Genomic DNA, 13,297 nt, shown 5'->3' on the forward strand with positions numbered 1-13,297 from the left:
AAGGATAGCGTGCGCGCAATCCGAATATCTGCCATGATCATGCCGCGTAGGGATTTTGCATACCAGCAGTGAGTTTCTGTCAGAGAGTGCTTTTTTTATTACTCCGCTGCTCGCTAAAAATGGGCTGGAAACGTACAACTGCGACACTGCACCACGAGATGTGAGTTTTCACCGTCGGCGTACCCCATAGAAAGGGTATCAGGAGTTGCACACTCTTGGGGGGGTTATTATACCCCTGCTCACAGAATACTGATCGCAGTTACCGAACAAACGATTTGCTAACGCTGGCCTCGAGGCTGTTACGAAACTACAACTAAACTTGTTTGCCCCTGCGGTTCACGAACCCCACACGGCACTCACTGGCCCGCACGACACGCAGCCAAAACAACACAACCGTCTTCTTCTGGGTCTAGAAAGGTTCTAAAGGAATAAATTCATAGAGCTATGTGAAAAATACTAAGAGCAAAACACCAACGACCCGGGTCGGCGCAAACACGCATGCCCAACGACCCCGGGTCGGTCAGGTACGCATACTACATAACAAGACTTGCACGCGTTCCAGAGTGCAGCTGCACGTGCAGTGCAGCACCGGAAGTCAACCAAAGCAGTGTACAATAATACACAGTGGCGGAACGTGCCGCGCTGCAGAGCGGGCAGGAAGTCATGCAACCAAAGCACCATATAAGTCCACTGCAGTGCAACTACCGTACAATAAATTACGATGGATTTGTCCAAACAGAGTGGAAGACTACAAGACAACACGCACGCATATGCATCACGCGTACACAAGTGGGTGAGAGACAGAGAGGAAGAGAGAGAGACACCTTACTTCTCTAACACCCCTCCCCTAGGTATGATCTCTCTCACGCATAGCGAGCGGGGGGACGGACGTCACGACGATCGCGCAGACCGTAGACTTGCCGGCCAGCAATCGGCTCCACGCCGTGCTCGGCAAGTGTGTCGTCGCCGTCGGATGGGTCACCAGCCGCGACAGGTTGTGATGGCGAGGGCTTCAGAAGGTCAGCATTGATAACCTTCTCCCCGCCATTCACGTGTCGGATGACAAAGGTCGAGGGGCCCACGACTCTTTTCACCATCCACCCGGTCTCGTAAAGCGGCGCCAGCTTGCGCTGCCGTGTCGGCTGACGGAGCAGGACGGCATCTCCTACGTCATAAGCCGACTGTTCAGAGACTTCGACGACAGAATCGGTCGTAGAGAACTCTGCTTCAACGAGGTCACGAACTCGGGCTGTCCGCTCTCCTAGCCGCGTCACCCATGCGCTGAGGCTACACGCCTCCTGATCAGTTGCAACGATGAGATCTCGCGGCAGCCAACCAGTCATGGCAACCATCGGTGCAACGCCGGTTGCAGAGTGCGGGCGCGTCCTGTAGTAGAGGAGGAGGAGCTCCAGCTCAGACTTCCAGTCAGACGCTTCTAACAGCACCTTCCGCATCAAGGTGATTAGTGTCCTGTTCATACGCTCCGCAGCTCCTTGGGACTGCGGGTGTCGCACCGCTCCGGTTCTGACTTCCACGCCGAACTGCTGGAAGAGGGCATCGCAGATGGCGTTCCTGAACTCCGTGCCATTGTCCATGCGAACGATGTCCGGCGGACCCCAGCGGCAGCAGATCGTCGTGAACGCGGCGGCGACACACTCCGCGTCGTGACGGCGAAGAGGCACAACCTCAGCCCACTTGCTGAACTCATCGATACAGACAAGCACGCAGTTAAACTTGCCGCTCTTCTCCGCACCAAGTTCCAGCGTGTCGATCTGCACAACACTCCACGGGCGGCCTGGGACTTCCGTTCTGGTCTGCGGCGCTGCTGGTCCTCTCTGCCCGCTGGCTGCTCTGCATCGCTCGCAGCTTTGGCAGTGACTCTGGCAGCTCTCGGCGATTGACGGAAAGTAACAGCGACTGCGTAGCATCTCGTACATCGCGCCCCAACTGGCATGTCCAGATGCGCAATGGGCGGCTTTTACGACCTTCGGGACAAGCTTGGTCGGGACCACGGGCACCGCTACCACGCCTTCGACGGGCAGTTTGACGCTTCGGCAGAGGACGCCATCGTTGATCACAAGCTGCTTGCTGACTTTCTTGAACGGACCGGCGATCAACTCAGGCGTGCCAGCCTCGATCAGCTCAGTAGCGGAAGCAATGTCAGCATCAACAAGCTGACCTCTAGCGATCTCTTCTCTCGACACAGGGCCGACTACCGCTGGAACAGTGGCGGCTCCGACGGCGGTTTCCTTGGCTGCCACTTTCTGACACTTTAACCACTCCGACGGCACGCGGGTCAGCCGGTCGGCCGGGTTATGCTCGGATCGGACCCACTCCAGTTTGACAGCTAAGCCGGTCGACTCAACCAGGTCTTCGATGATTTGAAGGCGGCGCTGGACGAGTACCTTGTGAAGACCGCTCACCTTCACACGGCAGACGTTGCCGATGACTTGTTCCAGCCATCCGAACACGGTCTTCGAATCAGTGATCAGCCGAACTGCCTCCAGCTTCCACTCTGCAGCAAGCGTCAAGCCGCGGAGCGCGGCGTCAAGCTCAGCGACGTTGATGTGCTTGCTGTCGTTCGCGTCTCTCAGCCACGAGCTGTCCTCGATGACCTTGCCGTCGAGCTGCAGGACGACTCCTACTGCCAGGTCAGACGCATCGCAGAACACGGCCCAGTCGCCAACAGCCGTCGACGGGACGTTCCATACGCCGTGTACTGGATCGCTGCTTGCGACCTTCGCTTCTAGGTCCTCGCAGCACCGGACGGTAGCGTTGGACACGGCAACATCCCAGTGATCCCCCGCGCATGCGAGCCTCTTGAGCCACGCGCAGGCCGGGCGAAGCCAGGAACACACCGGGTAGTGGCTGGTCAGACGTCCAGTCCACTTGAACACGCCACGCTTCGTCAGCGGACGGTCGAAGCTGAGGTCGGCACCGTCGCGGCGTGCCCAGTTGACCACGTCGGCCGCCGAAGTGGACAGCTGTAGGCCAAGCACGCGGGCAGACGGCAGAGACTCGGCAGGCTTAGTCGGCAGGCCATAGCGTAGCAGCTCCGCAGCCACGGCTTCGCGGATCTGCGCCGGCGTCAGGATGTCGTCAACGTAATTGTCGACTCCAGGCCACTTCCGCGTGACCCAGCGCACGATCATGTCCATGAACTTAGGCGCGATGGAGAGACCGAATCCCATGCGCGTCATCACATACATCTTTCCGTTCCACACGACGACTTGATAGCGCAACAGTGACGGGTCAACGTGCACTTGCAGATAGGCCTTGCGGATGTCGACCAGCTGATAATCCGCGTCGCAGCTTGACCGCCATTTCCGGATCTTCTCTGCACAGGCCGGGGCGTCGGTGCCTGGGTTGGACTTGATCAGCGAATTCAGACCACGATAGTCCAGGCAAGGCCTGACGGGCGTGGAACTCTTGTGCTCTTGCGCCTTCGCCAGCAAGGGCAGCACGGCAACAGGCTCGCCATGGACTGCCGGATCGTGCTCAACAAGCCAGCCGTTCTCCACCCAGGAGTCGACCTCGTCACAGAATAGCGACTCCTGCTCCGCCGTGAGCTTGTTCCGCGCATACTGGCCAATGCCGGACCCAACAGGAGCTGTCGGCTGCTGGTCTTTCCACGCCCATGTCAGCATCCAACGCTGTGCGACGCTGTCCCAGCGGACTTGACCGTCATCCGTCGACAGGGTGACGTCATCTCCGTCCTGCTCGACAGTCACACGGCGCGACGGATGCTTATCGGCGGCTGCGGCTACAACGGCAGGCTCCTTCGCTTGACCAAAGCGCACTCCGTCCAGCACACCGTTGTCGTCGTAGCTGAGCTGCACGCCACCAACACCCGCCACAATGTCGGCTCCAATCAGCACGTCGGTGCCAACGACCTCCAGGCTCCGCGTCACGCATGCCACGACAGACACACAGGGTAGAAACACAGGGCCGTCCTGCCGCTGGACGTCAAGGTTGACGGTGCCGATCAGGTCGATCTCGCTACCATCCAGGGCAACCATCCCGACGGACACGTCATCACTGTACGGGATGTTGCAGGCCTGTAGGAACTTCGCAGAGACGAGCGAGTGACTCGCACACGTGTCGACGACGGCCATCGCTCGCGCCCACTCCTGGCCAGGACCGTCGGCAGGTCGGATGTCCATGTACACGCGCGGCAGCGCACCTCTAGACCGTGCAGCAACCGTGCAGAGGCAGGGGTCGTTGTGGCTGCTCTGTGCTGCTGCGTCCTCTCCCGCGGCAGCTGCGCCCCTCTTGCGCGCTAGCCACGTCTTCCGCTCGGGGCAGTCCGCCTTGACGTGCCCAACGCCATCGCAGAAATAGCAACTCAGCTGCGTCGCGCCCTTCTGGCGACCGCCACCTCTTGGTCCACCGCCACTCCGTGGTGCACCCCGCTGCAGGTGAGGGCAGTTGCGCCTGATGTGGCCGACTTCCTGGCAGTTAAAACACACTCCGTTTCCAGTGGAGGTGCCGCTCGACTGGGCGCTCGATGCTGGCATCGCAGCAGCCACGGGCTGCTGTACTGACTGACGAGCGTCGGTGGCAGCAGTCCGCAGTGCTCGGATCAGGTCCGTACAGCCGCTCACGGAGTATTCTTTTCCGGCCATGGCCAGCCTCAGCTCGCGCTGAAACTCCGCCGGAAGACCGCACACTAGTTGCTCGACGACCATCGGGTCCTTATCATCAGATGCGTCGTGGCCAGCCAGCCCCGCCAGACGCTGCAGATCGGCGATGTAAGCGTCGACGGCCTCGTCCACCTTCAGCCGACGCTGAGTGAAACACTTGTAGGCCTGGGCCTTCGTGATACAAAACGACTCTTGCATCTTCGAGACGACTGTGCCCTGGACCTTGCGGTCCGTGGCGCTCAGGCGTGAGTATACCAGGAACGCGTCGCCGTCGAGGAAAAGAGGCAGGCTCTTCATCCTCTTCGTCTCCGTGTCCCAGCCCTGGATACTGGCGAGCACGAGGAACTTCTCAAAAAACCGCTCCCAGTCATCCCCGTTCCCGCGGAACACTCGCAGAAAGTTGTCTAGTTTCATCGACATGTTCACTGAGTCCCGGGTTTCGGCACCAGATGTTACGAAACTACAACTAAACTTGTTTGCCCCTGCGGTTCACGAACCCCACACGGCACTCACTGGCCCGCACGACACGCAGCCAAAACAACACAACCGTCTTCTTCTGGGTCTAGAAAGGTTCTAAAGGAATAAATTCATAGAGCTATGTGAAAAATACTAAGAGCAAAACACCAACGACCCGGGTCGGCGCAAACACGCATGCCCAACGACCCCGGGTCGGTCAGGTACGCATACTACATAACAAGACTTGCACGCGTTCCAGAGTGCAGCTGCACGTGCAGTGCAGCACCGGAAGTCAACCAAAGCAGTGTACAATAATACACAGTGGCGGAACGTGCCGCGCTGCAGAGCGGGCAGGAAGTCATGCAACCAAAGCACCATATAAGTCCAGTGCAGTGCAACTACCGTACAATAAATTACGATGGATTTGTCCAAACAGAGTGGAAGACTACAAGACAACACGCACGCATATGCATCACGCGTACACAAGTGGGTGAGAGACAGAGAGGAAGAGAGAGAGACACCTTACTTCTCTAACAAGGCCATTTCTGAATCCCATCCTTCGCCGTATGCAACCAGTCCATGCGAGTGATGACTCGCACCATCATACACTCACTGTACATGTGCATGTTTGATTTTTTCCCAAAAAAAAGAAACATGCGCCCGGACGACGCGAATCGTAGATATATAAAATGATGGCCTACGCAGTCAGAAGACACGTCCCGCGGCTAATAGTGATATCAAGAGTACATAACCCCCAAGGGTGTGCAACTCCAGCTATGGGGTCTGCGACGGCAGAACTTCACATCACGTGACAAACTCGTACACATTATTTGCACCCTGTGCACGATAGGTACAGGGTTGTACGCAACCCTGCTTTTGAGTTCAACTCTCTCGTGGTCACTTTGCACTGTTTGCCAGCGTAACCTTTTGAACCATGTCACGTGATGTGAAGTTCTGCCGCCGCAGCACTGTATATAGGTTGTGCAGGCAGTTGCACACTCTTGGGGGTTATGTACTCTTGTTGGTGACATGGACGCCATTAATTTATCTCGTTTCCTGTGTCCGTATGCAGGTCGGACAAGCAGCACGTACATGTTCCGCGAACTCTGGATGATGCCAAAGAGCTGGGCCGCGTGCTGTCCATGTACACCGACACTCACTTTCCACAGGTGGTCGTTGGATACGCCTGCGTCTACGTCTTGTATCCTTGCCCAGAGCCTACCGACAATACGTGTTGAGTTTCGTTCTTGTATGTGTGTGAAGCGTTTCCCTCCCTGTATAGTAAGACTGTAGTCCGAAGTACATGTATGGGAAGTGTTGTCCTCTGTGTGTATGGTGTTTGGATCACACTGGGTCACTGTCTGGCAGGACCTGTGATCACGGATTGCTGCAAACAAGCTGAGCACGGTGTAGCACGGTGTGTGCCTTCCCCCAATGGTCCCTATCATAGGCACGCACGCGCATGCACAAGCGTACGTCCGCACGGCATGCACACCCGCGCGTACATACACACACCCGCGCATACGCACACACGCACGCACATCTTCATGTACATGTACGCGCACCCGCACACAAGTCCGTCCACGCGTATGCACACTCGCATGTACGGATACACGCGCGTGCACACGCGTGTGCCAGTTCGCTCTGTCTTTCAACCTCCCCCCATTCCGTGGACTTGATGGTCTCAGTTCTGTGAACCGTGACAATATGTACTCACCTAATCGCACACACTTGCCCACACACCACACACACACACACACACACACACACACATACGCATAATAATATACTTTTACAGCTCCCACATGTTATGTGGTATGGAGTGGTATGTCTCCTTGACTCTTGTGATGATCCTAGCTTGCAAGCATTCGCCATTCCCGGCTCAATATTCCTCAGCGTTCTGTCGGGTTACTTATTCCCATTTCCACTGGCACTCTTCCTAGTGTGTCTGGTGAGTAGGGTACTGGCATGCACAGCTGTGTTGGCAACGTTGATGCAGTTTGGGGTCGATTCACATGCCTTCGCCAGTTGTGTGGATTAGACAGTTATCTGGCGCTTGTCTTGATCTGTTTCATTCGGATTCGGATCCGCTATCGTTGCTATAAGAGAACATCTGTGGGTGCACATCCCAGTGCATTTGCAGATTTTTTTTGTGCTTCTCTTTGCGACGGGCGTATACATGGTGTGTGTGTGTCCTGTTGCACGTGCGTTCCTTTGTCGTTCCTGCAGTGCTCCGCATGTGGTGCTTCAGCATGCTACCTTCTATCATACCTCGTTCTCGGTAGCGAGTTTGTGTCTCAATATCTGCCGTCAAAAATCGAGTACTGGAAAGCACAGGTGAGATAGACTGCACTCACATGTGCGTACGTGTGTGTGCATGCGTGTGTGGGTGTGGGTGTGTGTGCGTGTGTGTGCATGCGTGTGTGGGTGTGGGTGTGCGTGCGTGTGTGCATGCGCGCGTGTGTGTGTGTGTGTGTGTGTGTGTGTGTGTGTGTGTGTGTGTGTGCGTGCGTGCCGACATGCGGGTGTCTGTTTGTTTATGTGCCTTTTAGGGATACATGGGCCTGAAATAGACAACCGCAACATTGTCCGGTGTAAACTAGCAGTAGCACTGGTTGTTTCTTCAAGCTTGCCAGCTGTTACAGTGATGCAATGCCATTACACGATTTGCTATGCCTTCTGCTGTGACATAGGTCACTGCCATTGTCATTTAACTTTGATGGATGCCTATTATGTTAGTGTGTGTGTGTCTGTCTGTCTGTCTGTCTGTCTGTCTGTCTGTCTGTCTGTCTGTCTATCTGTCGGCATGTCTGTCTGTCTCTCTATATATCTATCTGTCTGTCTATCTGTTGACGTGTCTGTCTCTCTGTCTGTTTGTGCCCGTATGATGTGTGTCGTCGTACATTTTCAGATTTCCCACTATGGCTGGGTGGAGCTGCTGAGTACGTTGGTATTCCTGCGCATCACTCCGTTCCTTCCCAACTGGTCAATCAACATTGCCTCGCCGGTGATTGGATTCCCGCTGTCCATCTTCTTCCTGGGCACGTTTATTGGTAAGTCCAGTGCATCTATCCTGTCTTATGCTGTTGGCCGTGGAGCTGAGCAATTCTCGCGTGTTCACTTATGTTGATCGTCTTTGACAGGCGTGTTTGTTTTCTGTTTTGGATAGGGGAGGGGAGGGGGTATTTACAAAAATTCCACAGTTCGCGTGAGACTTGGACTGAGTTGTTCGCATTCGTAGGAATGCTACCACCCTCCAGATTTTGTTTGGCCCTTGGCATACAAAGCCTCTTGTACGCGGCAAAATTATTGTCATAATACACCAATACAATCATATCATGAAATTCAAAACCAGTTTAAACCACCCCCCACCCCCACCCCCAGAATCAAGGGACAGATGCAGCTCCTAAATGGTGTACTGTAGAGGGGGTACTTCTACAGGCTTAGCAGAGAACGAAGGAAATTGTAGTCGAATCCAGCACGTTCCTCTCGCTGATGAGCGAGTACATGTACAGCGCTTGTCGTGAGGGCACATGGTTGGAGCAGCTAGGCAGGTGTCAACCAGACTGCAGAGAATAGGAAACGTGATTGGCAGCCTGGGGCGGACAGCGGCTACTCCATGGCAACGGCATATACCGCGTACCACTCGCTTGAGGAAGCGTGCGCCCTCGGTCGGGTCGACATAACCAAGCTCCAGGTGCAGGTTCTTGATAACACTGAGGTATACCTTAATAGTCACTTGTCTGGCCGACTGGGTTAGGGAGGCAGCAAAACTACTCAGCATTAGGTCTGAAGCGGGAAACGGGGACCATCTTTGAAGTTGGCAGAACTTGAGATACTTAGATTCGCCGGCGGAATACGTTCGTCTGGTGTTGTCGGATATAGCATGAGCATGAGCAGCATATCCTGCTGCTAATATGTCCGCGGCAGTTAGAATGATTGGAACAGGTCAGCTGTCGCCCGAGCTCCCGGAACCGCCTCGCGAAACGCCTGCATGTTAAAACGAGACAGAGCATCAGTAGCTTTGTTAGTGCATCCTGGAATATGCTTTGCTGACAGAATGAAGCCAAAGGCAGCGCACATGAAGAACAGCTGTCGTATCAGAAGCCAATGTCAAAACCATACATAAGACCATGAAGTAGATATTTAACAAAAGCTTGATCGGGGTGTGCGCGCAGTAAGGAACGGAGGCGATTAACGTGAATAGGTGTGCGGCAAGTGTGAAAGAATGTAGGGTGTGTCCGGAGAATGCTACTATCGAGATGCAGTTTATTAAGCTTTGTTCTGTCGCTGGTTGCCAGTGGAGAAGCGACGCGGGCAGGAGGGGCGGGCATGTGCGCCCTCACATTGGGAGCAGACGTGGGCAAATTTACAGTCGGTGTTGGAGCATCGACCTTGCTGGAAATTCTGGCAGATCTCTTTGCCAGACTTGGTGTATGCAGACCGTGGTGCAAACTGCTGGTTTGGGACTCGGGAGACACGAAAAGGACACTGGCTACCCGATGGAGAGTGAGTGATCCGGCACGTGCTACACTGCGGGCGTGAGGGGCCTGTCATTTTCAGTTGCCAGAGATTGCCGTCAATGGCGTCCCAACGCTTACTGGGGTCAAGAGAGATTGCCAGACGGAACTCCCGGTCATATTCGAGCCAGGCCTCCGGATAGTATGAGGAGTTGGCCGATACAATGGTGGCCTGATATGCCATCAGTTCGGAGAAACGGCTGGGTGCGTGCAAGCATAAGACAAACATATATCTGAACCAGGCTTCTAGCCATGTAACCAGGTCGTGAACATGCCTACGAACTTTCTCGACATGCCTGCCAGAGCTGGGATCCAGCAGCTCAATAGTCCTGGACCCACTGAAATTCAACTGAATCGTGTCACGCTTTGGTGCCCCAAGAGCTTCCGGTAACAGTGTATTCAAATCAACACACTCACTTCGCAAAATCCTCTCTCTCTCACTTGAGACGGCACGTTCAGTGGATGAGATAGAGAGCCAGCACCCGGACCAGTTGACGCAGCATTTCCGGCGGGTACAGCCATGGCGGGGGAAGGCTGCGAGGATCCGATGGTGTCAAGCAGTGGGGAGACCGTTTCTGCCAGGGCGGCGGTGACGGCTTTCTGGACTTCGTCAGATATAAATTGCTTGAATTGTCCGTCGAGTGGTGATACGTAGTTGCAAGATGTGCGCCTACGCTAAACAGTAACTGAATTCATTACATGAATAGATCACAAAAGAGAAAAGACCAAGGAACTACAAGTTACGCTATACGGTCAGTGTGGTGCAATGTTATCACATGAGCTGATTGTTAGTAACTGCTGGTGTTAGTGGGCAGAATAGCGTAACTTGTAGTTCCTTGGTCCTTTCTCTTTTGTATTATTTTCATATTAATATCATCAGTGCATGTGCACATCATTGTCCTCATATAGCATGCCTCCTTACTCTTATATTCGTCATTTTTTTAAGGATCTAGCCATCTGGTTAGACGAGATGGCAGATGGCAGATGGCAGTATCTGGTGAATTGAAGTAAAGCAAACAGTAGGGGTGAAACGAGTATCTATTTTGACCAATCGATCACTCATTCACAATATTCGATCGAGTATCCGATTATTTCGAGTATTTTATCAAAATTCAAAAGCGCTAGATTTGTGAGTTCTCGACCAATTCGGAAGAAATTATCTGTGAACATAGAACAAAAGTCGCCAACGTCTTGAACAGAGTGTAAAGTAACGATTTTCACCAGTACTAAAAACAAAAACAAAACAAAAAACCGATCGAGTGCAAAATTTCGAATACTCCCTCGTTCGAAATTTTCGAATGAATACTCGAATATTCGAACTAATCGCTTCACCCCTAGCAAACAGACTTTGGTTAGCGCTATCGAGCAGTGCTCAAGCTCACTTCCATGACGTGGAATGTTTCAGTATTCCTTGTCAGTCTGGTGCTAAATTGTGCACGTCTGACTGTTCAAAATCTGGTCTACTAGTAGTTGGTGGACTCTAACGCATAACTTGTGCCCCATGGTTTCTATCCTTTCAATTTAATAATTTTCTTGGCTCACCATCTCGGTTCAAACCCACTTTCTGGTATCTTGTACTCCGCAGGGGTTGCACCGCCCAGCGCACTGGCCGTGATGTCCGGTACACAGCTGTACGAGCTCACCAGTGCCACCGAACTGCTGACGCTCCGCGCCGTGGGCCTGATCGGCCTGATCGCCGTCATGGCGCTCATGCCAATGGCGTTCAAGCGGCTGCTCGGCAGCCGAGTCACGGAGCAGCGCGACCTGCAGGACTGAGACCTGTGTGCCGTCAGTCTCTTGCTCGGTCTGGCCTGGGTGCGTCTTGGTTCTAGTTACTCACGTCTTGCTCCCACCGTGAAGCCAGCGGACAATCTACAGGATAAATAGCTGTGTGCCGTCAGTCTCGTAAGATGTTGCTCGGTGCGGCCTGGGTGCTTCTTGGCTCTTCTTACTCACGTGTTGTACTGTGAAGCCAGCGGACAATGTATCAAAAGCTACGTGCTTGAACTCACATGGAGGATATGTTCGTGTATAACAGTGTGAACAGATCTTCCTGTGCCAACATGGCCAATTCCATGTTTGGTATGTATAGTTTGAAGCCATGCTGGCGTCTCGCCTGATGTTGATGCTTTCCTGTGTTATCTGTTTCAATACTCCCAAATTAGCAGTTTTATCGATGTTGCTTAGGTGAAAAAGTGTGTGTGTGTGTGTGCATGCATGTGTGTGTGTGTGTGTGTGTGTGTGCGCGTGCGCACGCGCACGCGTGTGAGTGTGTGTGTGTGTTGATCTTTCCAAACCCCCTTTTTTTAGTTCTTTCACCGCACATTATTTATCCTAACTGTACCTTGGCATTCTTGGTGGATGACACACTGAGCCTTTATATCATACTTTAAGCAGTGCTGTATATCTGTGTGTGTGTGCGTGAGTGTGTGCGTGTGTGTGTGTGTGTGTGTGTATGTGCGTATTTTGTCTTGGCGCGGGAAGATGGTGTACTAGTATTGTGGAACACCTGCCCCTGCGGCTCGGTGGGCAGGCAAGAGCGTACTAGGGTGGCTTGGTGGGCAGGCAAGAGCGTACTGGGGCGGCTTGGTGGGCAGGCAAGAGCGTACTGGGCGGCTTTTCAGCCAGAACCTCATTGATGCGCTGGCACAGTCTCTGCTCTATTTGGTCGTCACAACAGTTTTCTGTTGTCCCTGAAACGAACATCGTTCATTTCGAACTCTGACCCCTCCCCTCCCTCTGAGACGAACTCCGCTTATTATGCTGAACGACGGAAATCGCATGCACGGTCGACTTGCAATTTCGGCTCGCACCCCCCCCCCCCCCCCCCAACGAATGATGTTCGTTTCGGCGACGACAAAAAAACGATTGCGGCGACCCCTAAGTCTAGCAGACACTTGTAGTCATTCTGTGTAGCTCTCTGCTCATCACAAGTTTAGGTGTACGTGCACATGCACACAGTGGTGGTTGTGAGCAATGGTCACTTTTCACTTATTTCACATGCTTTGTTTTATTCAGCGCATGCTACTGCGATGTTCCTCAGCCAGTGCCCGTGCACGCCCAAGGACCCTGTAACTTACATTATTGGAGCATCGTTGGAAGTGTGCCCCCACCTCTCTCACCCTCACGTGCACACCCATACACACACACAAACACACACACACACACCTGTCCTGTAGAGCCACTGTCACAGGGGTCACGTGGGCGTCAGAGAAGAAGATGGAGCACGCAGCCTGATGACGCCGGAGATGGTGGAGCAAACGGAACCGGCGAGAACACACGCATACATGACTGAACGAATTACGCTGCTGGGCAGTCGGGCGGGGGCCAGTCCTCGAGCACCGGTGACGACCCCGGCCTTGCACAGTCCGAAAGCGGCGGGCACCGACAGCACAGTGCGCAGCACAGCAGGCATCCTGGACCTAGACTTGACGGGGCTCAGGAGGCTGAGGCTGGGAAGGGGAACAGCGGTGAACAGCTAGATCACCCTTGCTGCGAAACCAACTCCCACAATCTCCACAGTGGCAAGCCCCTCGCTGCTCAGCAATCGGCTTGCCCGCGAAACCACACATTTATCTCCAGGGCGTGAGAATGACCGATTGCAATCCGCAAATACCACTGAGCCAGGCTGAGGCACATTCTCCACAGGCTCGGCGTACATGGCCCACCAGTCAGCGC

The 13,297-nt window shown here is 54.1% G+C and overlaps 2 protein-coding genes across 2 annotated transcripts; one reads left to right on the plus strand and one right to left on the minus strand.

Moving 5' to 3' along the window:
• Nucleotides 1-863: 863 nt before the first annotated feature.
• Nucleotides 864-5,063, minus strand: LOC135830374 (uncharacterized). Its single transcript, XM_065342634.1, has one exon. It carries the CDS (start codon nucleotides 5,061-5,063, stop codon nucleotides 864-866), a length of 4,200 nt encoding a protein of 1,399 aa, XP_065198706.1.
• Nucleotides 5,064-6,171: 1,108 nt separating this feature from the next.
• On the plus strand, nucleotides 6,172-12,012 carry LOC135830370 (transmembrane protein 41B-like; the record flags this gene model as incomplete). Its single annotated transcript, XM_065342633.1, is given in 5 exon segments — nucleotides 6,172-6,300; nucleotides 6,957-7,050; nucleotides 7,329-7,436; nucleotides 8,011-8,152; nucleotides 11,205-12,012. Coding segments are annotated over 5 exon segments (664 nt in total), but the record flags the coding sequence as incomplete, so codon positions are not given.
• Between the last annotated feature and the right edge of the window lie 1,285 nt (nucleotides 12,013-13,297).

The sequence above is a fragment of the Sycon ciliatum genome, unplaced genomic scaffold, assembly GCF_964019385.1.
Source record: "Sycon ciliatum unplaced genomic scaffold, ocSycCili1.1 SCAFFOLD_1613, whole genome shotgun sequence".
Taxonomy (NCBI): Eukaryota; Metazoa; Porifera; class Calcarea; order Leucosolenida; family Sycettidae; genus Sycon; species Sycon ciliatum.

What these genes read in the sequence shown, in the direction of transcription:
- LOC135830374 (XM_065342634.1), bottom strand. Translation starts at nt 5,063, where the DNA reads ATGTCGATGAAACTAGACAACTTTCTGCGAGTGTTCCGCGGGAACGGG.